Below are 25570 nucleotides of genomic sequence, written 5' to 3'. Positions count from 1 at the left end.
TGTATTTATTAGCCCAAGCAGCCCTTTTACCCAGCATACAATCGTGAAATGGAAAGAGCAGCCATTTCAAAAGACTGATATTAAATAAAACATGGTAGGGAGTAGCAAAGAAGGAGAGTGCCAGTGATGATTTGTAAACAGAGCACGTGGGATGTGCTCTTCTTGACAGTGAGAACTAATGTTCCTGATTAATTTTCCTTAAAATAATATATTACTCTCTTTCAGACTCTAAACTTACTTGAAATCCAAACCCTGCTATAACCAGAATGCTGGATAAAACTCATGGATCAAATTCATGCATTTTCTTTAGGATGGATTCACATTAAATATACGAGCATATAGTCCTAATCAGCATTATCAACATCCTTTAAAACCACTGAAAATTGAGGATGACATACCTAGGTGAATGAGGCCAAAGAAAAACACCTGACAATATAAAAGCAGAGATAAAAAATCACAAGTAGTAACAATACTGACATTTATAACTTTTCTGGGGATTAAATTAATAAACTTAGCTTTACAGGAAACTAGCACTTTCACAGTAAGTTCAAATAAATACCCCCTGGAAATAACTGTACTGGCAGCTGTCTAAGTTAATGAATTCGATTTCCTGGAAAAGATTCTGCAGTAATTAATGGAACCTTGAAAAATTAATAATTGCTTTTCCTGGATAGACCCTCTGCACAATTTTTATTCGCAGAATGTGTCAGAATTTTCCACTGCTCCTGTACTTTAGTTCTGACCTTTTTTCTCAAGCCTTTAGCGTTAATGATGTCATAGGCTAGTAATCACTCTCTCTCCCTATCTCAGCACAGAACTTACCAGTTTTTGAGTCCATGAAAGTTCTGAAGCTTAAAATCATAACACACTTTTTTCTTCAAGGGAATCCTGTGGAAGTTTCCTACATTAAGCTTGTTTGACAGGGAATGGACCTGGTATGGACCTGATTTTTCCTGCATTTGATAATGGTCGAATGTGTATGAAAGTTCCTTGTGAGTGACTACAGGATCAATTTTCACAATGGTTAAAAACACAGATTTAGAAAAAGTAATACAAGAAACTTTACTTGGAGGCTGGACATTTTCATTCATATGAGTTAACTGTAAACAGTGACCAACTTCCAGCACTCTCCTGTGGGCAGAAGGAGGACTGTGGCATAGTGGCTAGCTCCCAGTTTGGGTGCTTCAGTGGCCAAGCTGATGAGGTAGAACAGGTTTGCAGCTCAGTTCATGTGCAGCTATAGTAGGAATATATAAGAATATATCAGTATCAGTAGGAATATATATATATAGGTATATATATATATATATATATATATATATATATATATATATATATATGTATATAATTATCTCTGCAGAAAATGCAGCTTACTCTGCAGAAAAGTAATTTCTCAGCTTTTTTTTTTTTTGTGTAGAAAAGTAATTTCTCTTTATGCAGTAAAGACTTCTTTGCCATCAAAAAGGGCAGAAATAGTATTAGAAATTGATGGTAACTCTGAATACTATTTCTAGTTCATAGCTATCTGTAAGTGGCTGCCAAATCTTCTGAATCTGATTTTCTTCATGCTTTTAGCAGTTTAATCTGTCAAATTAGTTAGTTTCAGGGTAGAAATAAAAGCCGGATAATCAGGCTTACAAATGTTCTTCTATTCTGATTTGTAGTGGGAGAAGAATTCTGCAGCAAGAAGTGTCTTCCATTTATGCCAGTTTAATTTATAAATATTTCCAAGCAAGTCAGAGGAATTGGGCTGGTAAGAGATGAAAAATAAAGATTGCATGGGGGAAAATCACTCATTGTCGCAAAGCAATTTTTAAATTTCCTTTCTTCCAAGGAATACAGTTCTTATTTATGATCAATCTTGTCAAAAATTTTCAAACTTAACCTAAGTGCAATGAAAAGCAGGTTGACCCAGTATTTGGCAACACACTTTCCAGGAATTCAGACTGTAGTTTCCTCTGGGAAAGATCTCTTCCGAATAATTTGCACTAGGAGAGGAAATAAAGCAGAAATCAGATAAAACGCCTTTTCACAGAATCACTGACTTTTGTCACGGAAATCTCTCTCTGCAGTATATGTGTATTTACACAACACACATGTACATGGCAATACATGCTTTCTCCAAAGCAACTTTAGATGTGTTAAAATTTTCATGAGAAACAAAATAGAGAGAAGACTTTCCCCACTCCAGCCAAGTGCCAGATCCAGATGTTCTCCCTTTTTATTGGGATAACTTCTGGTTTTCTGTAGCAAGTCCTCATGCCTCTGGTACATCCCCCTAGATAACTGAAATGATTGAGGCCTTTATTTCCCTATTCGATATTTTTACATTTTCAAAGCATCTGCTTAACATTGATTCTGCTAAAAATAAAGCAGGTTCTGGTCTTTGTAGCAGCATGGTAGAGTTGAAATTAGTGTGATGAGGAAAAGTTGGAGTAATGAATAAATAACAATGATTGAATGTACCCAGAGATGATTTTTGCTGTGTAAGTTCTTATGTTTTCAATAGCAAGAAAAAAGGATGAATTAAGAGCATTTATTTCTAAAGCAATTAGTTTTTAAACTAGAAAAAAGGGGAGGGGGGGAAAAAAATAAAGGCAAGCACATTAGGACAAATTTGAAAGGTTCTTGCCATAACCTAAATACATAGACCTTTGGTTCTTTGTGAGATAGTGTTAAGTATATCTATATATATTCCTTTTTTAATGTCAGTATTTCTTTCTCCTCTGCCTTGGATAGAGAGCTGCAAATTGCAATTTATCTTGAAATATTTTTCTACTTTAAATGCATGTAAAGTTTTCAACGTAAACAGACCTGACTATTATTATCTTTAGTCACATTACAGACAGAAGAGGGAAGGGAGGGAAAGGCTCCTGACTTTTTTTTAGCTATTGCTAACCTCAAATACTAGGTTAACTTTATATTAGTTCGAATATTTGATTTATTTTCTTGTTAGTATTTGAGATAAATCAAGAAGTGTTGAGGGCCAGCTCCAGGCCCTGCACAGAGCACCACCCCAAGAGTCACACCATGTGCCTGAGAGCATTTCCAAATGCTTCTTGAACTCTGTCAGGCTGGTGCTGTGACCATTTCACTGGGGAGCTGTTCCAGTGCCCAAACACCTTGTGGGGGAAGAACGTCTTTCTAATAGCCAACCCAAAACTCCCCTGACACAGCTTCAGGCCGTTCCCTGGGGTTCTGTCACTGGTCACCACACAGGAGAGATCAGTGCTTGACCTTCCTCTCACGAGGAGGTTTCAACATACATATTTTGAATTGTCTGTTGGTTCTGTAGGTGTTTGTCATGCAAAGGAAAAATGCCCCAAGAAGAGGAAAACAATTCAACAGCACTAAAATAGCCATTCCTCTAAAAGAGACTAGTACACTGAAAGCAGATGCCTAAGAAAAAAGCCAAATACAAAAAATAAAAATAACATTAGGTTTTCAGAGAAGATATGAGTTCCCTAAATTTTATTCTCAGAGGATAAAGGGTTCTCAATACCTGGTAAAGAGTTGCTGGCAGCATTCAACTAGCTCTGTGCTGTTGGCCGGGAAATCTGTGAAGTTGGAAGCATTTCCTAATAAGATGCGGCAAGGAACTTCCAGACGAGGGACAGTCAGCATTCCTGTGAAGTAAGTTACAATTTTCTTAATGAATAATGAAGAGGAAGATAAGATTTGAGAATGTGAGTCATGAAGCCATGATCAAACAAACCATTCTGTCTGACGCAAAATCAAATTTGAGGTGGTTATGTAAAGGTACAAGGTCAAAACCTTTGAACTGTGGGACTTCTAATCTGAATAATTTTTAAAAACTGAATTAAGTAGCAACCACAACAATTTATCTACTTTTTATATGTAGGAATTAAACTACAGCAACCTGTTACACTTGGATAATTTTGGTTTTCTGCCTCTTTTAATGATACTAATATTGTGTGGTAATGCCTTTCAGTGCTGGGTCAGTGTGTTTATATTAACTAAAATGAAGCTATGCTGCATTTATAGAAGTGCAAGTAAATAATACAGAAGGGCAAGAACCTCTTATTTTGTTTTAAACTGAGTTTGCTTTGCTACACATTCTCTAAAATTTCCTACAAATATTAATGTCATCAGTCACTGGAGTACTGGAGACCCAAAAGTATTAAAGTGATAGCTCCTTCTATATGTAATGTTGTAGAACTTGAAAACATGTTTAATATGTTCTTATCTTGACTGGGGTAATAGAAATTGCTTGGCTTTTTTATTTTCTCCTGAAAGGAGAGCAAGGAAAGGAAAGCATGGCAAGAGTGGGTGGAATGCAATTTTCTTTCCAAAGCAGATTGTATTAATTTGGAGAGATTTTCTCAGTGGCTGTTCACAATATTACTCTTACGATCAATATTGTAAATGGCACATTTTAGTAGGGCTTCCTGGTACCTCAGTTATGCAGAGTAGTGTCATGTATTAAAATATTATGGATAGTTGTGAGACTAATGTTATTTTTAAGTGTACTGGTTCTGTAGCCTTCAGAAAATAGTGTGGGCTTATCTTTAATATGTGTATGTTTCTGTTGCTACCGTGAGCACCAAGGCCTAGAGAAGTTGTGGTAGAAACAGACGTAGTGGTTTTAGCTACATTAAGTACCAAGATCTTTCTTCACTGTTGAAACATGAGTGCTTTAACCTTCGTCATAGCACGTCATACCAATTTTGTATACCACATGTTCAGGAAAGAGAGCTGGAAAAGGGATTGTGAAATACTGAGGATAAATTTATAACCCACTGAAACATATAAATTAATTAATCTTTTGAATAATTAATTTGTTCTTTTTAATTTTCTCCCTAAAATGCTGTTGCTTTGTGATTTTTCACTCAAATTGAAGCTGAAATTTTGAAAATAAGGATCAACTGTGGAGTCCCATTTTTTTTAAGACCATTTCACAAACCCAAGCACTCTGTGGAAATATTATGCCCTCAAAATATCAACTTAACATTATGACAAAGGGTTGTTCAGATTCTCCCTCATTGTTACTTTTTTACACCCTTTCATTCAATTTTTCTGTTTCTTTTCCAAAATTAGTTCTCTATTCCTCTATCTAGTGGTGTGGAGGAGGGATTGCAATTCATCTATAAATTGCCTTGTTTATGAGCCACATGTTCTCCACAGACAAACAAACAAAAAACCCAACAAAAATCTCCCCCATTAAAACACCATACCCCTCTTCTGAAAACAAAGACATAATGGAAGAACTGAAATATTTACAGCTTTTCAAATTTCAGTTTTCAAGAATGTTTTATCTCATATCAACTTTTAATCCTGCCAAGCACAAAAATACTTGTGTTTGAGTGACAAGGGCAGCCTAAGTAGACATAGTATGGAGCTGGTGCACTGCCCCGTGGTGGTCACTGACCGTAGGGGACACCAAACCTGAGCACTGTACCTGCGACACAGGCTGTCATGAAACAGGCCACTGTTCCCGCAATCATTGCTCTGAAAGCACCATTGGCTATTTCCTTCTTTTTTGAGGGGGCAATGCTTGCTAGAAGAAATACAAAGTGTATGTCAAACAGAAATACATGTAAGGAAGGTGAATCTGCCATCTTTTGCCCCCCAGGAGTAATTTCCCCCCCTGCAGTTTAAACTAAGGGAAACATGGAGGAAAAATGGGACACTTTTTTAGTGGGCTATTTGAAGGCCAAGTGCCAGCATTGGCTCTCTTTGTTAAGAGGGTTGCTTATATTAAAATGGTAACTTTTGCTTCCTTTGGCAATTTGCATGTCTGCGCTGGATGATTGTGCCCTTCAGAAGAGTCTGGCCCTATGGCTGGGTTTTGCTCCTCTATGCTGCCCCACTGCTGAGCCCACTGTGGCTTCAGGGTAAAGATGACTGCCAGCAATTCTGGCTGCCTGGTGAGGAACTCAGATGGTTTTTCAATTTTTCTTTTTCCACTGAGATCTGAAAACTTTTTTTTTTTTTAATTCTTTCCCTGTAAGACTACTGCATATATGTGATATTTTTACAAGAAATAACCAAATTCATCTCTCAAACCAGCATGCTATGGAGTTGGCCTGCTCCTCCTGAAGTTCATGAGCAGTAGTTGCTCAGGTTCATGTTTGATGTCTAAAGAGGGAAGGCTATCAGAAGGGCTTGGTTCATTCCCCTTGCCTTCAGTGCCTCTCCCAGTACTTCCACACCAAAACCTGTACCCCTCTAGGCGCCCTTCCATTCACAATTGAGTGCTAGGCTCTGGCTAAGCAGCTGCACAGCCCCTAATGCTGCTAAGCTTCACCCCCAGCCTGTTCCTTTTGGTGCTTTCTTTGGGATTTGCTCGACACAAAATTGTCTGTGAGAGTGGCTCTTACTCAGGCCTCCTATTACCAGTCCCAGGGAGCCGAAGTTGGCAAATCCACAGAGAGCATAGGTGGCAATGACTTCAGAGCGAACCTGAAAAGCAAAGAGACACACCCTCTGAATGGTTTGAAACAGCTCATTGTGATTTAAAGGTCTGAAAACATGGCATTGTGGCTCTGAGTACAAAAATAACTGTTTTGCTTGGTTGCTGCCCAAGGTGTGGCTTTCAGAAAGGTAGACTTATCTCCCTGATGAAAGTTACAGGCTTTTATACCAGCTGCCCATGTGAGGACTGACAAACTATGCAATGATTTTATCTTTCACATAAATTGTTGTGCCTTTTTGAAGTGAGCAGCAGTAATTAAAGACAAAAAAAAATCTTATCTTACTAGTGGTAATTTAACTGCTGTTTTCTGAAAGTATGAGTCAGAGAGCTATAACTCAACTTGTTTTTCACAGCTGGATGCCTCTATAAAACTCTTTTGAAACCTCAAGTTTTGGTAGGCATCCCTGAATTCTTTGACCCTGAAGAAGCAGAGGGCTGTATATACAAAGCTGCTTTGTGCATGCTCCACCCTGTGCAAAGAAGACAAATTGGTCTCCTAGGAAGTGGGTACATTGGTGTGTTGACAGGCAGAGAGGGACATTATGATTTTGGAATCCCCATTAACAGCTTATTTCTGTACTGACTTCTGCCACCTTTCTCCCCTTGGGTAACACCAACTAAACCCGGACCTCAGAGTAGAGACAAGCTTGGCCTTTGCCTCCATGGAGGGACCCCTCGCAGGACACAAAATGGTCCTTTGGGTGAAATCAGGCTACAAACCTTGCAAGCTTTCAGATAAATGTAGTTCAAACATTTTGAGAAAGGAGGCAACATATCTCAGCAAATGGATTTTTGTCCCCCTGGCAGCTCTGAATTCCTATTTACTGTGGTTTAGGTTCAAGCTGAAAATGAGTGAGTGTTCTAGCAGGTTTCCTGTTTATTAGAAGTTCCTCTGGTTTAATTCCTCTTTTATGAACATCAATTTGTAGATACTTTCAATCAATCTGTACAAATGCAGGAAAATGCTTTTCAAGTACCCACTCTACCAGCTTTTCCTAGAAAAAGCTCTGTGTACCCTGCTTTCATTTGCACTCCCTAGCTCTGAAAACAGGAAGCCATCTAATTAATGACTCAGGTGAAGACACTTGTTTGCTCAGTCTGAGAGAATATCTGTGTGTGGATGAATTAGAAAGCTCTAAAACTGAAGAGAAATCAAAAATGGAAGCCAAGCACACCCTGACTTGAACTGTTGTGCTGTAATTATAATGGTTATCAGCCATTTTTTACCAGCATTATGAATTAAAATTGTTTATGTTTTGCAGAGCTTTTCACCATGGAAATTAATACAGCTCCTTATAGGTATTAGAAGTAAATGTGAAAGTTCTATATGACATCTTATGAGGGAAAAAAAAAAAGTTTGATAGAGTTCCTAGGATTTGTGTTTTAAGGCTGTATTCCATACTAAAATACACTTCTCCACTCAGGCAGCAATTCAGTGTCCTATTCATGTAGTAGAAGGAAGCACAGCTATAGCAGGGGCACACCAAAGATCATTCTAGCCCCAAATTCTATTGCCCGGAATTTCAGGAACACCGGTAATGGATGCTCAGACAAGGGTGTGAATATTTGATCCGACTGCCTGGCTTTCTACCTCCATATGTGAAATATGTTCTGTTAATCAGGAATGCAAGTGGCCAGGAATTTGTTTTTGGTTTTCAATATAAGAGGTTTCCACAGCATCCCGTCTGATTCAAAGAAGCAAATAAGAACTGTACAAAATACTTTCTACTTCAGGGTTTCTCTACAGTGACAATCTGTCTCAATTTAAGAGACAGAAGGTATAAAGTTGGATATCATGGTTTTCACTGCCTGTGCTCAGGACAAATTCAGCATGTGCTGTGCTTGTGAATGCTAGATAGTGGAGCAGTCATGTCCACAAAGGTGAGCTTTGATCGCTGAATAACCTTTGGCCCCATGCACACATGCAAGATGCCCTTAGCATTGCCTTCCTCAGGGTGCTGTAGTAGGAACTACACATCTGTTGGGTAAACTGGGAATGAGAGGTGGGACAAGGTTGGAAAGCTTGATTGAGACAGACTTGTTGGACTCAGTGTGCCAAAGGAGGTGTACTACATGTACTACATGTCTTTTATTACTGCCCTCTGCAGAGGGAACAATAGCCTCCAACAAAGGTGTGCCAGTAATGTCACCTGCTAGAGCTTGCTGGATGCCTCTCTTCAAGTTTAATGCTTGGACAAACCTCTGAGGGCAGGAGGATCCTCAAGCTCTTCCTCAGGGTTTTCTTGGGAGAGTAGCTCATAGAGAAGTACTGAGAATCAGGTAAGAAGAAACTTGCTTTGAAGACAGCCTCTATCTTAAGTGTGGCGTCCTGTGGGACACTGCACGTTCCCCAAACCAATGCCCTTCTGTTTCCGTGCTTGTTCAAGACAGCTAGGGCAATCACAGTCACAGCAACTGCACAGAGGAATGCTGCACTTTCATAACTGAACTCTGTTGCTCAAAGACGCATCTTAGAATAATATGCAATCATTTTATACCCATATTAAAAAATAAGTAATTTTAACATTGAAGTATTTGATCAAATAAATCTGTAGAACAGAAAATGTTACTTACTGTCATATACTGTTTCACACCATTAATGTACATGCTTCCACCCTTTTCTCGCTTTTGAATCAGTTTTGAAAGCCGCTCATAAGCCAGAAATTCATTGAAGAAAGTTTTGTAGCCTAGTAGTCCACCAACAATAAAACTGTCTTCCCAGTCTACTCCCATCATGAAAGAGAATGGCATGAAGACATAAGCACAAATGTTCTGCAGAATGCATAAGAAAAAGCTGGTCAAAATACATGCCAAAAAAACAATAGCAGACAGTGAGTTTTCTAAACTTAAAATAAAGATGGTTTTATTTTAGCAGAGGAAAATTAGCCTTCAATTTTTGCTGCCATGAACTCTGGGAGGGTTTTTATTGTCAGACATGCTTGAGTACCTTTTAAAACATTAATCCAGACTCTATATATAAAAAATATTTATATATCCCTAATTTTATATGTAAAATAAAACAAAGGTTTCTGTGCCTTCTTTTCCCTCAATAATGACTTCAAATTTGGCACAGTGTTTGACAAAAAGAAGGAAGATTGAACTAAAAGAGCTGATAGGAGAACTGAGGATTCTAATTCATCTGCTAGATTAAATCAAATGTGTTAATGAACACACTTAATTATCAGGTTATTGGACTCCAACTGGTGTAAACAAAAGAGTTGTCTCTGCATAAAAGCTGTGCATCTGACACAATTAAAGCTGTACCTATTCTTTCCTGGCATTATAAGATTTATGCAAATTGAAAAAGAAATCCCATATCACGGTATAGCTTATTTCCATATGACAGAAAATAGCTCCAGCTGTGAAAGGTTTTGGTCAGATTGTGCTTAGGGAACTTTAATAGTAACTTCAAGCAGTTACTATTTCTGGCTGGTTTCTCTGCTCACAGAATGTTACACATTGGTGTCTCTCCCAAGGGAAGATTGACTGCATGCATCATGTCTGTGTGATTCAATTCCTTGTGGACTATCTACCTGTCCAAATCTTACACCACCCAGCAGCCCCTGAAAATACCAGCCCCTGCACGAGTATGCCTAAGGCATACATACTTGTGCCTCTCCTCAGCTATAGGTGTCTAGGGTGCAGTGAGATATCTGTGAAAGCTTGGCAGGGCAATAACTTGGTGTTGCTGAAGCCATATCTGTTATGAGTGGCTATTCACTTTGGCAGCACCTTTAACACTAGTAATATCCATGTTTCTCACAGGATTTTTTTAGGGTCTTGCAAAATAAAAAGGTTTTGAAACTAGGTGATTGCATTGGGTCAAAAATAACATATTGACCTAGGTTCAAGTAGAAATCCTGTTTGAAACCCATTTGTTCTGTTGAGTGATTTGGGTAGAGTTTTACCTTGTAATTGTATTGAGAACTAACTGATATTGATTAAGTCTGGTTTCAGTCAAGTCCAGCCTTTCCCCAGTGTCCCCCATAAAGTGAACACAGTGAGTATTAAGAGTTTGATGGGACCTTTTGAAGATAAAGCCACTTTTATGTTTAGCTGAAGGAGTTAATGGCTTGGCAAGCATGTGACTGACAGATGCGCTGCACTGCCTAGTCAGAGGAGGAAGATGCTAGCCTACTCTGTATAAACACACCCTGAGAGTTAGCAGGAACACCACAGAGGGAAACAATATGCAGACTAATAGATACAGAAATACTTAAATGGCAAAAATTTTACTTTAACTGTTAAGAAATTGTTCAGAACATGCAAATAAAATATGGGTTTAGATCATGTTAAAACACGAAATGAGAACAAAAAACAACAATAAAGAAACCACACAAGCACTTAAATTTGAGAAAGACAAATTCTGTATGTATGTGAGCTGCATGAAGAACCTGGACATCATACCTCAAAGGTCAGCTGTGGATAGTCAAACAAGTTGCCCACCCAAGAAAGGGCTGAGTCAAGGAAGCTCAGCAGGGCAAGGAAGGAGATCACATTCACGGCGATGTTTGCTACGAGCCCGATGGAGGTAGAGGCACCCTGGCTGGCTGCTTCTAGCAGATTCTTTGATTCACTTTGCCAATGAAGAGAAAACCAGAGTGTGAACACCTTTAAATTCAAGAACAAATAACAGAACTAAAACGCACATGCGCTTGATTAGAGTTCTAGTACTGAAGCTGTCTGTACACTCATAGAGAAAATAATGAAGAGGAATGATGAGGTGAAGTAGGCTTTTCCTGTCAATCCTCATGGCAGACATTTGAAGCATATGCTTGTGGTGCCCTGAGAATTAATTCTGGTACATTCAGGTTTGAGCAAGATAGGGATCAGATCTCAAAACTGTAGCACTGCTTGGTCGCTGCTCTTCTCTCACGCAGCCCTTGCAGAAATGCTTGGGCCATTCAGAAACAGATCCTTAGTAGGCTTTTTGCTTTGCCTGTCATTCTCAAGAAAAGTGTCCCTGCAGATAGGCAACAAATTTGCTGCTGTTGTGAAATGATTGTTTTGCCTTTGCTTTTTACATGTTTACATTTGCAGATTCATTACAGAAAAAGACAGTAACATTACAAAAGGGAAAGCCTCCTGGCACCCTGTCACCCTGTCACCTCAGGTAGGCATTTCCCTTTCTTTGGAGAGTTTACATCTTGGCCCAGTCCTTAGCATATGTTAGATTGTAACAGGGCACACTCACCTGAATTCATAAATGAACCATTTGCAGTATTTATTCAGTAAATTAATTTATTACTTGCACACCTACCACGTAATCCCCCTAAAATTTATGTGTGAGCAGTTATTTTTCCAGACCTCATTTTTGCAGTAGTACTAAGTAGTACCTTGATCAGCTTACCTTTTTGCCATTTGTATGCCACTCCTCAGAGTTACCAGAGGCTTTTCAGTTTCAGGCCAGAATAATTTGGACACAGCTAATGATGCTGGTGCTGACATGACGGAAGCAGTCAGTAGGTGGGAGGAGGAAACCTACAATTCCAGGTGACACAAAGTACTCTACGATAACCATATTATGCACAAACACGTAGGAATGCAATTAATATTTTTAGTTGTTTGTATGATCTTTCTACAGGAGGTCACTAAAAGTTCATATTGCTCATAAAGAAATCAAGAGAATGAGCTGTCAGAAGACCAAGGATTTTTGTGGCTAATTCCTTCAGAGACAAAAAAAAAAAACCCTAACAGTGGGAATGATTGAGGGATACTTTCAAAGCATTGTAGCTGGGTGAAATACTTAAAAGATTTCACAAAAAATATATTTTCTATTTTTTTTCCCCTGTCTTACCCCAAAAGAAATATATGCTCCTAAGACACTTCCTGCAATAGTTGAGAATCCTGCTGTCATGACTGCATGAAGTTCAGATTTGGTGATATATGGTAAGTAGGGTCGTACCAGGAGAGGAGACTCTGTCTGGAAGTGAAAAACAAGCACCAAATTAAGAAATCCCTAATAAAAGCCCAAAGATTTCTTTTATTACGAGCAGAACAATGACTGTCGGCACAATACTCTCTTAGATTTCTTTGACTAGTTAATCCTAGTGCTAGCAAGTGCTCAAATTTCAATAGATTGGGGCTTTTTTATCCCAAGAAAGAGAATATCTGAACACAATTCTGGCTGGTTTGCTGTCTCCCTTAAAAGCACAATGAAACTTCCAAGAAATTCTATTCCAATTCTGAGTGACTTAGGAACAGCCACAGGTCTGAGCCGCAGATAAGGCTGTTAGTCAAGTGAAATGTCCCTCCGGCATGTGGGTGAGCACATCCTGGAGGCAGTGTCATGGAATGGTACCACTCCAAATCTTGAAGCAGTGTGATGTGGTGATGCACCACTGCTAAATATCATGCTAATAGTGCATTTGGGTTTGGATGTCAATTGTTGGTCTTTCTACATTGCTTCTAAGCTTGGGACACATTATTGTAAATGTGGGTTTAATACATTTCCCATTTAAGTGGTTGGTTAGATGCTGTCCACTCTTTTTGAGAATAAGGCCTTATACTGCTAGCCTTGGATCTTAGTTTTCTTCATTGTCTCTCTCTCCTGCCCTTGCCTGCCATCTTTTCACACCACTTGCCTTTTCAACTGAAAAAGAACCCTGAAATTGTTATTTCTTCATAGCCTTAGAGTTGTTTAGCAGGGAGATCTATCATCTACAGTTATGCTTGAACATCCTGTTGGGAAAACATGTTGCTTCCCAAGTCCTTTCCATTGTGCATCACTGCCAATATATGAACATACAGCAGTTTTGGGAACCTATAGTCAGACTTGATGTAGTGGAATCCTAGCTTTGAAAGAGATTATTTTTTAATACACAACTGTTCAACGAGCAGCATTATTTCCCTAAATTCTGTATAAATAAAATATTGTTATATGTTAGCATGTTTTTCTGTGCTCCAGCTCACCTGTCCCACAAATATGTTACCTGCAGCTACCAGAGACTCAACAGGAGTTGTTCCCATGAAGACATGCATTATCCAACCAACCTAAAATAATTTTAAAAAAAGAAACAAAAATTTGTTCTGCTTGTTCCATGCCCTTCTCGAGTTAACCATATCAATCTAAGAGGTCAGAGAAATGTTAAAATACTTCCTGAATTCATGATTTCAGCTTAAAGGTATAGCACACTCATGTAATTGGTACATGCTAAAATAAGACAGAGGAGAAGTAATTTAACAGAACTGAAAGTACTCCAGGCTCCTTCTGGGCATAAAAATGATATTAAATTAAATAAAAGAGATATTTTGATGTGTTCTTATGACTTATATTCTTGTCCAAAAATACTTGGATCATATGAAGGGAAAAAGTGTGAAACTTAGATTAAGGCTAAAAATGCCTCATTGTAATTTTAGCACACTAATATCAACTAGGTGATGTTCATGGTGCCCATATAACAATCGTGTGAATGTAAAGGGCAAAGAAGTTATAATTTAAGAATATCTTCAAATTGGGTTTAACTACCACCATAGAGGAAGATCTTTTCCCTCATATGACAAGTTTATTGGACAGAGACAACAGGAAGTGGACTTGATCTTATATTAGTAGACAGTAGCACAAGACATAGATGCTGACAGAAATAAACTCTTAGGGAGGGAGGTGAGGAACCTGCTTTGATTTTATCTGGGTATCTGTGACAGGAAGGTATATGCAATAGCTACTGAAATGCTTAGCAGAAATCCACTCTCTGTGATTTAATGTCCATCCTGCACTTTGAGGGCTGGGAGAAGGGAAAGCAGAAAAGAAGATTTATGCAAGTATGGCATCTGAGGAGCACTAAAGCTTACCAGGCAAATCTAACAATTAATATGACATAAGCAACAAAACCAGATTGAGAGTTGCCAATCAAGATTTTGCAATGGTAACATTTTGAACTACTTCCAGGCTATGGCTCCTCTGCATGTGTTCAAAACATTTCCTACACTAGCCAAAGGAGCATCTAATTGGCAAAAATGCATACCTTTCCAACAAGCCACTGCATGAATCCAACGTGGTAAAGCATAGACATAACCGTACTGAAGAAAACCACAATTGGCAATACCTGATTTGAAGACAAAAGATCATTAAAACTTCTACAGTGGTTTCTTTCCTGACCTTCCTGTTTGTGTTGTAATTAAATAATTTTCATTTATCTACGTAGCTTTCTAACACAATTACAATTCTTTAGAAACTGTTTAGCTTAGCATAATATACATAAGTTTATAGCCATATTTGAGTCAATTCAAACATTTACATCCTTTAAAAAGAATCTATTTAAAGGTATATACTTACTAAATACAAAAAGTGAATATAGGTCTCTCACAGTGGATACTGAAAAATACTCATTAATGCCTAACCCACTCTGATGGGCTACTAAAACCACTCTCTGATTGGGTTTTCACCCTGAATAAAACTAATATAACTTGATTCTCAAGTATGTGAAATACACAGGACACCACCACTTCTATGCTAATATACGACAGAAAGAAAAATCTGCCCTCAAAAGGTCCCAAATTAGTCAGACAAATTAGTTGCAGCTAAAACAGTACCCCTGTCATGTGAAAAGGGGAGGCTTCCTAGACCCTTAGTGTGTAGAGACTTATTTGCCCCTTAGCATTTAATTTTTCTGTCAGTGTCCCAGGAAAGCGAAGACAGTGACCAGTTTTTCAGCATCCCACTAGGGACACCCTTAACTGAGCAGTCCTGCTGGATTGCAGAGTGGTCTGACTGTGTTAGAGAAACACACCACCAGCACAAGTGAGACCTCTCAGCAGGTCTTGCCCTTTACTAGAGTGTATTACCTGCGGCCAACTGCCAGCACCCATAAAGGATTCACACTAATAATATCAGGTATAACACTCTTATTAATGCAAGATTGCGACACGTTAAGGTTAGGAGATTGTTGCTGATTGTATCTGACTGCAACAATATACTTGAAGGAATACACAGACAGGCTCTAATCCTGAGTAAAATATTCAGGGCACATAGAGCCAGTTATAGGTGCCCCTATGGGGAAGAAGAGAGATTCTGCCCATTGACTAATCGCAGCAGTTAAGATGGAGTTTTCCCTAACTTTCCCCTGTTCTCAACTCACTTATATACTATTTATGTTTATGTGGCATTTGAGTGACTCTAGTCATACATACCTTTGTTACTGATTAGCATAAAATTCTCTCCCTTTGGTTTTAAAGATACAGTCAAAAAGAATGTAGAGTGCATTCCTATGAGGGGTGTTCGTACATCAGAAGCAGGTAACTTCAACAAGGGGGTGTCAAAGTTAATATTATTATTAAGCCTTAATGAAGCAAGTTTGTCTAAGGAGAGGGATTTTGCCAAAGTTGCTACCTCACCAGTGGGACATCTTCCCCTCTTTCCTTGGTATGCAGTTTATAAGCTGCAGAGTACCACCGAGTTTCCTTCCCTGCAAGGATTTCCACAGAGTCTGGCTGTGGTGCCCCCACTCCACTCCTCTCCACTCCACCCTCCATTCAACCCCCCCTTAACAGATGATGGGGAATCATTCTGGAAGGGTTTCAAGTCATGCACCAACCATATTCCATCCATAAAGCAGGAATTGTGATTTACTCTGCATTATAACTCCTGTTAAAATGCAATATAACCCCTCAGTTTCCTCTAAGTGTATCCCCAGTTACCAGTCCCCAGAGCCTGCAGTCATTTTCCCACAACCACAAAGACTAGGAAGCTTTCATGTGTGTTCACTAATGACATAATGCATTATAGATGAAATCAAGTAACAGAATGAAAAATAACAAACCACTTTGTTAGGTCAGATCTTTTCAGTGCATAGACTCTATGCCTTTCTAGAGGAGAGCTGGTACTATAAATAATTTTGATAAACATTTAAAAACTCAATTTTGGTGAACAGAACCTTTCACTGAAAGGACAGAGTACAATTAACCAATATTGTTGTGCTGTTCAACAAGTTAATATAATGCTGCTTTCTCTAGCTTGGTTCCTTGATCCTTTTTGCAATTCTGCAGGGATAGTTTGCCATGCAGTAACAGCAGACAGTTTAGTTTAGTGAAATTAATATCTTTCTCCCCTGCCTTTTTTTTTTGTTATTACCATACAGAGCAGAAAGTTAAATTTGTTGGCTGCTCTCAACTCCGTCCTATTTGTGGCTTGATGTTTAACTTTTTCCCTATTTTCCTTAATAGAAGTTGCTATTGATTTAAGAAACACTCTGCTTTTTCATATGCTCTTAAAGTTTGACCTTCAAAGCAAAGCTTTTCTCAGGGAACCATAGTTCTTCTGGTATAAAAAAGGAGCTACAGATTTAACAGAAGTCTAATTTCTTACTTGCTCAAAGCAAACTTTGTCTTTTGCAGTCAACAGGACAGAAGACTTAATACTAAAATGTCTTTTCCATCTACTTAAGTACTTGGAAGTGCCTATTTATGTGGGCAAGTGGGTATTTTTTCAGAACTCTGAAACTCTGCATCTGCCTGCACAAATACATATTTAAAATAAACATTAAAAATAAACCAGATTATGCATGCAAATATGTGCATTTTTGACTAACTAGTGCTTCCAGAACCGTGTGCTCAAAGACACTATGGCATGATGGAACTGGTCAGAACATATACAAGTGTGCATATGCACAACTGGGAGGTGTCTGCTCTGGTAACGTCCACTTCACCTGCCAGAAAACTGATGTGTCCCTGCACATTGCTGAGGATGTGCTATGGATACAACTGGACTCTGGCAGACATGTCCTGTCCCTGGTCTAATCTCTGATGAGGTAAGCATTGTCTTTTGGACAATGCTTTGAAATATCTTTGGGCAAGATTTGAAGAGCTCATCACAACATGCAAAGCCCATAAAATATCTGAAAGCACAAAAAAGCACTTTGGACCAACTTAATGTCTAAATAAATAACAAGTTTCAAGGGAGAACAGGCTGGCTGTCACTCACTGTTGTTGGGAGAGGGAACTCCCTGTCTAGAGGAGGAGCAGATGGAGCATGTTTTGGTATTGCTGTACACTCGTCTGCAATTCCATTTACCATATTTATACGTATATATTCTTATATATATATGCAGCTCTGAAAACCAACTGGTTTTCTTGTTTTTCAATATAAGAATAATCTACTTGTACCTGTTACAGAAACAAGGTCTAGAAATTCCATGGTTTTGCTGGCTTGAACCATAGGATAAGTCTGATGTATGTTTTCCTACACAGAAGCAAAATTCTGGCTGTCTAGTCCCTAGTTATGGCTTTAGTAAGCAAAGTATCTTGCATCATCAGTGAGTACACAAAACCACATTGAAAGAATCATATTCAAAAAGCATTGCCAAAAGCCATGAGAAAAATTATGGTGGGGGGTGTGGGGGGGGGGAATTGGGAATTAAATAATTTCATTCCTAAAACATGTAGTGGAGAATCAAATATTTGAGCACTCAAATAAGTGAAATAAATACCTTCCAAAGTAAAGGTAGGAGTATCCTGAAAAGTGAAACAAAAGGTACAAAAGAAATCCTCTTAAAATATGATTAATATTTATTGATGAAATGCCTTAGTTTTTTTCCCTTCCAAGATGTTCTGACTGTTCTTAGTGGAAGGCTATTTTACAGATAGCATCTTCTCTCTCAAGTAATGAAAGAGCTAAGTTTGCAGAACATCTAGTTTGGAATATCACCTCAAGAAAAAAATAAGAGAAAAGACATGTAAGCCCACGGTCAGGTACCTGAAAAAGTAAGCCCTTATATATTTCTCATATTTGTTTGAGGTTTATTTATTTGTTATTTGGGTTGGTTTGGGGTTTCTTTTGCTTTATTTGTTCTTGATTCCAGCCTAAATAAGCATTGTGGCATGAGCTGCTTCTCAGAGCAAAACCAGGAGGGATGCCGGTGCAGATTAGAGAGCACAGAGCTGATAAGCTGTATTCCAGCTGTTTCCCAAAAAGGTCTCTTAAGAGAGAGAGATAGGAAATCCCTCTGTGATCTTACTAATGAAATATCATGTAATTCTTCCTGCTTATGCAGCTTCTAGCTCTTCCCCTAGGCATGAATAAATACACATCTAGGCTCTCCACTTCTTCAAGGGGAAGATCTGTGAAGCAGCGGTCTGTACAGCAATTAAGGGTGCAACAGCATGGCATGGCAGAGCGCTTTTAGTCACAGGGAAGTGAGGAAGATAGGCAGGAGGTAATATTTCTGTCAGTGGCCAGGAACAAGCTTTTTAACCTATTCCTTGTAGAAAAATATTCCAAAATTCTGTCTACATTAAATATATGTTGTCACAATTAGGCTAAATAAGTGCAATCTAATTCAGTGTTTGGCAGTGAATGAAAGTGTTCCCAAATTTTCTATTCAGAATATCACATAATAAGGAATAGTTTACCTGTTGGTTTCTCTGGTGACTACATAGGTATTACAAGCCACACAATTTATTCTCCAGCTATACTGTTCCTCTTACCATTGTTTATCTGCCACATACAGTGTATAGCAACCATCTTACCTTAAAGGCAAAGAAATGATCCGTGTATTTGTCACCAAACACAAACTTGGCACCTGCGTCAGAGTACTCCAGAAAAGTCTGGGGACAGAAAGCAAAGTAAATCAGGCGTAAGCTCTGGGTACCTGCCAAACCCATAAAAAATACTGCTAGCTGTCTTGCAGAAATATGGTGAGGTCCAAGAAGCTTGGGTTCTGATTTGTAGGGGCCCAAGCCTTGCTTACTGTATTTGGCTGAACTGAGGGAATCCACTCTGCTCTGTTGAGCCATGACCCAATAGAGGCCATAAGCTACACTGAAAAAAAATGTACTTTTTAATCCAAATACTGTGGTACACTTGTATGCTCCATCTGATGCAAATAAGTACAAGTAATTATACAGCTTAAAATGGAGATTTGACAGCTGAAGTAATGAGTTTTGAAAGGTGTAGCTAGCCTGAGGGAATCTTCTACTTTTAAATTTTTATCCAGTGCATTTTTATACTTCTGATGCAAATATATGCATTACTGATACAGTTAAAAATGCAGTTAAAATACAGTTTATAATAGCTACAGTAATTAGTTCTGACAGAATACACTGTAAGACTTGAAAACATGAAGCTAGCAAAAGGGGGCACCAGACCTGCTTGACTCAGAGACTGAGAACCTGGTAACAAAACCCAGATGACTCCCACTGCCCGCAGATTAGACAGACATCAGATCTGTACATTTGCTGCTGCACAGAGACAGTACATTCTGCTCTGTCTGGTTTTATGTGTCCTTAATTACCTGTGAAGAACAGCTGTGAAAATAGTATCCCTGAGGTGAAAAGTCTGAATGTCCTTCAGTGGGTACTCTCTGATGTATATTTTGTATATTGCTTATTCATTACTTTACAGTACTCGACTTCTTTAAAAACTTCGTGTCTTCAGGGCTACCTGCAGATAGATCCCGTCCACTTCCTAGAGATCCCTTCCAGCATGCAGATTTGGATTTTACCACCTGTATATAGCTGAATTAATTTTCCTATATGTCATGAGGGCTATGACATGTCTCTGACTCCAGGAATGTTGCTTTTTTGAAGATAATTAGGGCTGTGCCCTAAATCCCAAGGCTTTTCAGCACAGTGTGGTTATTGCAAGGATTATTTGGAGTTGAGCCATTACCAAGAGTTCTTGTGAATGCCTTGACACAACAGTAATTTGTGTTTCAAGAATGCCAATTCATAACTTCAGCCCAATGATGGTAAAGCCATTAATAAATCGTATTACTCTGACCATTGTATTAACTGAATAAAATAAAAAAAAAATTTAAAAAAAAAAAAAAAAAAAAAAAAAGAAAGAGAAGAAGGTTGAACTCAGGAAGTCAATTACCTTTCTGAGGATCCAGTTTTTCTCAAGAGAAGAAAAAATCAAGGGACAAATGGATCCTTGAACAGCCTGTTTGAATAATGTAAGACTCTCAAGACAGAAAATTATATTAAACAAGTAAGGATTTTGCTCAATAGTTTACCTGGATCTGAATGCCTAGCCAGTTAAATACATCAAAACCCACTTTGGTCCTCAGAATAAGAATCCCAAGAATAAACTGCATTCCTATTCCTGAAAATACTGGTCTCCAAGCAACCTAGATAGACAGAAAAACAAAGAAACTCCTTGTTATTTAAATAAATAATAGTTTACTTTGGATGTTTAAATCGTGTAAGGGGATAGTCTGACTATACTGCAGAATGGGAGCAGCTGCCAAAACAGGTTGTGGGGGACTTGGATCTTCACATATCTGGACAGAGCATAAGGAGATTTTGCTACAGGGTTTGTCCTTGGGTAATTTCAACTCTGTTTATGTCCCCTAGCTCTAAAGACTTTTGGTACTTGAGAACTGCTCAGTTTTATGTTGTGATTCATCTTATAAAGACAGTCATAGGAGAAACTGTGGCTGCTTTTGATGAGTTCCTCTTCACTACACTGATGATTCCTGTTCTGCTGCCTGAAAAAAATCTTTGTTTTCTGAAAATTGAATCAAATAACTTACAGAACAAAGAGCTACAATGGCATTCTCCAATTTAATCAGATCATATTTGAATAACATCAACCAATTAGGTGTAATGAGGGCTCATGGGAGAGCACAAAGCATTTGGAGTATGAGTTTTCACCTCAGTTGGAGACAGTAGCAGTTGCAAAGGATATTGTAAGTTAATTAGTCCTTGCTGAGAGGACTTCACCTGCTAAGAAAGTCTCAGCACTGATGGAAGTCATGAAAAGTATTGGGAAAACTTGGTGACCTGGACAATGTATGTATGATTAATGGAAGAATGCAGAGGTATATGAGGCATGCAAACAGGAGTAAAAGCTGAAGTGGTAATTATGGTGGCTGAACGAAGCCCTTTGTAATGCCACAGCAAAACAGAGTGGACATTTCTCATGGAATATTAAAATAAATGGCATTTGTGAGCCTATGGAAGTGGGTGAGCAAAAAGTGAGGACATCAGCTCAGCCCCAGCTGCTGAATTTGCAGTGCAAAACAAACTTGTGAGGGGTTGAGAGCTATACAAGTCTATCATATCTCTGGTTCCAGGGATTGTACTGATGTGATGACAATGTCCTCAAAGAAGTAACTGTGGCGTGCTGAGGACTTGGGTGAGGCTCCTGAGGGTGAAAGCATGGAGAAGGCCTATCTCAGTTAGAACTGTATCAGGGATGAAACAGAAGGTGGGCAGCATCTTCCCAAACAGTGAGAGACAGGTGTTGGTACAGTCCCAACAGCAAAATTACTTTCCTCAGAAATTAAACACAGGGCTTGGTCTCAGGCAAGGTTATATTCTTTCCCACATTTTGTTATTCTTACTAGACTTAATGCTAGGGTAGGGAAATACCTTTTTAGACACAGAATTAAAAAAATCCCAAAAGGTGCATCATGGAATAAATACTCACTTGGGTTGGATATTTGGAAAAGATAAGCATCAGGACAACATACATCACAAGCCCACCAAAAGAGATTAGCTGACGAGATCCTCGTTTTGTTGTGTCAAAGATGAGCCAGCAGATGATCATTACAATAAGAGCTGCACACAACACCCTAGGGAATAAAAAGCATCACAATATCCTGAAAAAGACCTTTGGAATAGTCATTTCCCTTCCCATACCCAAAACATTTACATCTCTGTTTGTGAATAAACTCTTTGTAGAAAGTATTGCGCTGAAACCTGTAGCTCTACACAAGCAGGAACCTGCCTTTGCTGATGTGGCTCTGGCAGCATCCCTTGGTGGCATCTGAAAGAAATGTCCTCCAAGCCAGAGTATGGGAGGAAACTCAAAAAAAAGCATGAGTGACTTGTCTGGGTGCTATTTCTATTACATGAAATGTGATATCTTCCTTTCTCACTTCATCCTTTTTTATTTTCCCTTGCTTTGCTTTATTGAATCTTTAGTTCTGGGCAAGAGAGACTGTGGTATTTATGATTTGCAATGTGCTGTTTAGCTAGTGGCCCTGTGAAGCACACTCTACTGAGAAGAAGGCTATAAACAGCTCATTTATTTGTAACCATTTGTAGTCAATTCAGCTGTCTCACAAACAATGACATGTATATCTGTGTTTCAGTGTTTCTATGGTCGCCACTATCAGGACCAGGTTAAGCTTATTTATTGAAGGTAATTATTGTAACAGCCTGGAAGGCAACAAAATACATCACCCCATATACAGAGAGGAAACACTCTCCCAAGTCTTTTATGTTAGTTTTGTTTAACAGTAAGGTTTCACTGATTTCAGTGGTCCCTAGATACATCAATTCAATCTTTAGATGGGATTAAAAACATTGCAGGTAAATTCCACAAAATGGCTTGGCCGTTGCAATGCTAAGTAACCCTTTCTACACCTGAGAGACTTTTTCTCTGTTGGAAGAAAACAGCTAAGCACCTAACCTGTGATATGTACAATTTAAAGATTGCAGCCCAGGTAATATAGCACTTACTGCCCCTGTTTGTTCCATCTGCTCCTCAGGGCTCTCCTGTTCCTGTTGCTCTTTCTCCCAGAGAGGCTGCCAGATCATCTAATGGAAGTGCCTTTGTGTGACTGCTCTCCTTCTGCTGAGCAGAAGGACCACAATCTTTAAAACACCTTTCTTAGCAAAGCCATTTCTAAATCTTAAGAATAATCTGGGACATTATCCTGAACTGAGAAGGACTCCTCCTTAAAATTCTTTCTTTCTCAGCTAGTAGGTGACCTAGCTGAAACAGATGTTAGCTGGCCAATTCTGTTTTCCTTTTTAGTGATATTTTATTTGGTTTTTCTTTGGTCTACAAGACTCATTTTTCTTCTCATTTTGCCAGGGATAACTTTGAGATCCCAAATTGCTGCTCAGGAATACTTGAAATAAGTGTCTGACAGATCTAATTATCAACCATTTCTCTACCAGATGAATGTCTACTATCCCAAAAGATAAGTAAGGTCATACAACCTTATTATGACATTAAATCTGGCTGGCACGTTTTGATTCCTGAAGGTCAAGTAAAAATTGCTAGGGGGATATGTGGAAAAACAGTGTCTGGACAACATACTCCAGTCTTTAGCAGTTTGCAAATGTTAGAGTTAAGGTTCTTATGAACCTAGCAGCTCTGTGAACAGTGAAGAACTTTTTTGGTTTTCAGAATGAATGCAAAAGGCTGCAACACATATGAACTTTTGTGAACATATTCTCTTTCAACCACAAACTTTTCCCACCTCAATTTGTGGAATTTTTCCTATGCTTTCTGCCAAGACTTTTGATCCTTAGCTACTGCATTGAAATCCTGAGTGTGTTTCTGATATTTCCTGGTAAATACTGAATTATTCTGTGATTTTAATGAGATATGTGTAATTGACCCATCTCCCTGTTCTTATGGGGATGTAAGCTGAAATAAAATCACAAGGGTAATTTGACTAGTGCATTGTCCTTATGCATAAATAGAAAGTAATTAATATTTACCATTTCAGCCAAAACCACTGTTTTTTCAGATATTGGTCTCCAGGGGAAAAGAATGCAGCAATTCTGTCTTCATATTTAGCTATAAAAAAATCCCAGCAGATGAAGAAGATGGCTAGGACAGTGACGACAAAGAGTGGCAAAGCTCTCTGAAAATTCAAAGTGCAGGCTGCAATAACTACCGCCAAGTATGCTGTCACAGAAACAAGAATATACATGTCAGTTAGGTTGATCTTTCTAAAAACAAGATCAAATTTTAGATTTATAAGAGGTGATCAAAGTCAGGCCTGCATTTATCTTTTAGATGGTTTTCTGACTCTCAGCCTAAATACTGAAAAATCTTGCTTTTTTAGATAGTTTTGTTACTTATGATATGCTCATTGATATGAAAGGCGGCTTTCATTCTGTCAAAGCAGATTATATGCTTTTGCCAAGGTAAGTTCATATGAAACATGTTAATCACTCAGAAAAATGAAACGCATTTACAAGAACTTCTTTTTCCTGTGTAGAAGTTATGAATTAAGACCATGAGTCATGCTCCTTTTTTCAAAAGAGGATGAGTTTATTCAATAAAACTAGAAACAAACACTTATAAACATATGTCATTTGACTGATTTAATGACCTCAAGTAATGGTGAAGCTTAAAAGTAATTAATTTCATAAAGTAGCTATGAAATTATTTATTTGGCAGGTTCACTGCAGATAAATGCTGGCCAAAAAAAATTCAGTTCTTGTAAAGAATGATTGGATTTTGTCTGTGGCAAATAAAGAAGAAGGACTACTGATTTTTGTAATGCAAGTTGGTTTTTATGGAATTAATGTATGAAATCCAGACATATTCTTAAAATTCAATCACTTTCTTGAGCCAGATTATGTCTGTATTATGATAAAACAAGAGAAGATGAGTTATGAGGGAAGGTATCAGCATGCAAACAACACTTTTATAACCACCTCCTGGTGTACTGTCTCATAGACATATTTCAAGTCTCTGTGTTCCCAGTGTTCAAGTAGGAAGATCTCAAAAACAAACTTGGTGAAGTAGAAGGAAACAAACCAACCTACTGGCTAATTAGGATGGGGAGAAAGAAGAATATCTGAATGATTTTGAAGTGCATACTGTCATAAGTACATTTACTCCAGAAAAAATTTGCAGTGAATACGAAGTGATATGGGTCAGCAAAGAAATCTTTCATTTCCAGCCTGATGACTTAAGTTCAGTCCTATTTGGTGCCTGACAGTTTTTAAAGTGATTTCATGGTCTTGCACAAGTTACTGAAACTGTAATTTTGGAGTCAGCTGGTAATGGAGTAGACACAAAGTCTGAACTATGCTGTTATCACAAGTGTAATTGCTAGTCAGACTTTAAACATGCTGGAGAAGCAGTTTAGCAAGATTTCTGCTTTTGTTATGTTTGGGAATGAGTGGAGGTTTTGCAATCTGGAATATTCTCTGGGACTACATTTTTAACTACTTTGAAATACATCATTAAAGAGAGTCAAATTTTTATGTTGGACAAAGACAGCACATATAATCTCATAAAGGTAAATAAATAAGCTTCAGCAATCCTAGGTGTAATATACTGTGAGGAATGTGTCAAAATTCATGAGAAAATAAAATAATATGATGAATATAATATAGTTATAGATGTGAAAAATAATACAATAGGTTAAGAGTAGCTATGAAAAATTAAGGGTCTATTTTTCTATCACAGGAGGCTTGCCCAGGCAAGTTCCCAAAAGC

General features: G+C 38.3%; 1 protein-coding gene across 2 annotated transcripts in view; it reads right to left on the bottom strand.

The window, feature by feature from the left end:
- Window positions 1-1801: 1801 nt before the first annotated feature.
- Window positions 1802-25570, bottom strand: part of SLC28A3 (solute carrier family 28 member 3) — a 39226-nt gene continuing 15457 nt past the window's right edge. For both annotated transcript variants that reach the window (XM_038124600.1, XM_038124601.1), the window contains 14 exons: window positions 23834-24023; window positions 21804-21948; window positions 20386-20499; window positions 18899-18976; window positions 14401-14481; window positions 13349-13429; window positions 12234-12359; window positions 11787-11917; window positions 10844-11012; window positions 9011-9208; window positions 6342-6423; window positions 5420-5518; window positions 3503-3626; window positions 1802-1988 (listed from right to left, as the gene is read on the bottom strand). In XM_038124600.1, coding sequence (XP_037980528.1) covers window positions 1886-1988; window positions 3503-3626; window positions 5420-5518; window positions 6342-6423; window positions 9011-9208; window positions 10844-11012; window positions 11787-11917; window positions 12234-12359; window positions 13349-13429; window positions 14401-14481; window positions 18899-18976; window positions 20386-20499; window positions 21804-21948; window positions 23834-24023 — 1721 coding nt within the window. In that variant the 3' untranslated portion in view covers window positions 1802-1885. The remainder of the gene's footprint in view (window positions 1989-3502; window positions 3627-5419; window positions 5519-6341; window positions 6424-9010; window positions 9209-10843; window positions 11013-11786; window positions 11918-12233; window positions 12360-13348; window positions 13430-14400; window positions 14482-18898; window positions 18977-20385; window positions 20500-21803; window positions 21949-23833; window positions 24024-25570) is intronic.

The sequence above is a fragment of the Motacilla alba genome, chromosome Z (genome assembly GCF_015832195.1).
Source record: "Motacilla alba alba isolate MOTALB_02 chromosome Z, Motacilla_alba_V1.0_pri, whole genome shotgun sequence".
Taxonomy (NCBI): Eukaryota; Metazoa; Chordata; class Aves; order Passeriformes; family Motacillidae; genus Motacilla; species Motacilla alba.
This window is presented reverse-complemented; position numbering and strand designations above follow the sequence as displayed.